This window comes from Poecilia latipinna, unplaced genomic scaffold, assembly GCF_001443285.1.
Source record: "Poecilia latipinna isolate Pla-1442-1.1 unplaced genomic scaffold, P_latipinna-1.0 Scaffold1379, whole genome shotgun sequence".
Classification (NCBI taxonomy): Eukaryota; Metazoa; Chordata; class Actinopteri; order Cyprinodontiformes; family Poeciliidae; genus Poecilia; species Poecilia latipinna.
This window is the reverse complement of record NW_015113995.1, coordinates 34,537-36,094: the sequence shown is the minus strand read 5'-3', so window position 1 is coordinate 36,094 and position 1,558 is coordinate 34,537. Positions and strand designations below refer to the sequence as shown.

The window sequence follows — 1,558 nt, the reverse complement described above, 5'->3', positions numbered from 1 at the left end:
TTTTGGAAAAAATATCTTAAAACACTTAAAAAAAAAAAAAAAAAAAAAAAAAAAAAAAAAAAAACCCACTTAAGTACAAGTAACTTTTTAGAAAGATATAGCAGAATTATTTGTTTGTAAACACAGTGGATGCGTGCGCAACTTGACTGATGGAAGAGGCCACTAAATGCTCACTGGTTGCCATGGTTAACTAGCATGTTAGACAGTGTACTAAACCGTTTATCACAGTGTAATAAAATAAGTTATTCTACCAAATTAGCATTAGTGAATGAGATGTGTCCTAATCACCCATAACCATTAAATGCAGGTGAGACAATCAATGACGAGAGAAAATTTCCCATTACTAGCAATTTTTTAGCAAGTTGATCACTGTAAGATCATCGGGTCTCAATGAAATATGTCCAGTCCCCCTAAAGACGACAAACATGGAGAAGGTGAGCAATAAGGGCACCAGAACAGGGTTTTCTGAAAATGTAAGTTTTTATAAGAAAAAAGAAAAACAAAAAAAAAAAAAAGAAAAAATGGGGGGAATCCAGATTTAGCGTGCAAAGGATAAATAAAATAAAATAATTTTGTTGTAGTTTGGTCACAATTAGAGGGAAAACGGAGATATAGTTGAATCCATCAAGGCAGCTGATAGCGAAGCCTTCAGAAATTAAAAATGCAGCGGGTTGAACGGAAGGTAGTGTGAGGTACAGAGACGATGAGCTAAAAATAAAAGAATCTGAAAACTGCAGACCCTGCAAAGCTGCATGTGGGAGTTGCGCTGAGTGAAGATAAAATATTTTATAGCCTAATTGTAAATAGTTTCAATAGTTAGAATGATGTATTCTTGCCTGCATTCCGAAGGCGACATGCACAGTAAAGTGGCTGCTGACAACTTAATGTTGACTGATAATCCCTCTATAGGAGCTTGCTTAAATAAAACATTTCTTAATATTGATGAGAAAACTACTAATAGCACTGTCAGATTATTTCACTTGTAACATGGGAAAATGTCTTGTTATAAGTGAAATAATCTGCCAGTGTAATTAGTACATTTTAAAATTATTAAGGAATGTTTTCCTTAAAATTACTTCCTGCATCTTGCTGAAAAGTTACTTGTAAGTTAGTTCATTTGAAATAAGACAAAGCTAAGACATGCACTAGAAACTAGACAAAATACTTGGTAAGACTTTGTGGTTTTGCAGTCCTGGAAGCATGCCTCTTAGTTGTAGTGGGAAAAATGTTTTGGAACCCTAGGAGGGACTGAGGTGGTAAATATTTGTCCCTACCAGGCCTCTTCAGGTGCCAACACCTCAGGCTTGGTGAAGAGATTGAGGCACTGCTCCAGGGTGAAATGTCCCGCTCTGGCCGTCTCGCTCATGGAGCTGGGGTCGTCCTCATACTCCAGCTCCTTAGAGCTGACCAGCACATACTCCTTCAGACGCTCGTTGTTCTTCCACACCAGCTCCAAGGTCGCATCATCTACCACGTCTGCGAGAGCATCCTCTGCAGAAAGCGTACGTGGGAAAATTAAAGCCAAGAAACAAAGTTGCATTTGAACTAAAATCCAATT

General features: G+C 37.7%; 1 protein-coding gene across 1 annotated transcript in view; it reads right to left on the bottom strand.

Annotated features, from left to right (window-relative positions):
* usp19 (ubiquitin specific peptidase 19) overlaps positions 1 to 1,558 on the bottom strand; it is a 28,526-nt gene that overhangs the window by 7,858 nt on the left and 19,110 nt on the right. Inside the window, exon 22 of the mRNA XM_015056392.1 lies at positions 1,275 to 1,491. Coding sequence (XP_014911878.1) covers positions 1,275 to 1,491 — 217 coding nt within the window. The remainder of the gene's footprint in view (positions 1 to 1,274; positions 1,492 to 1,558) is intronic.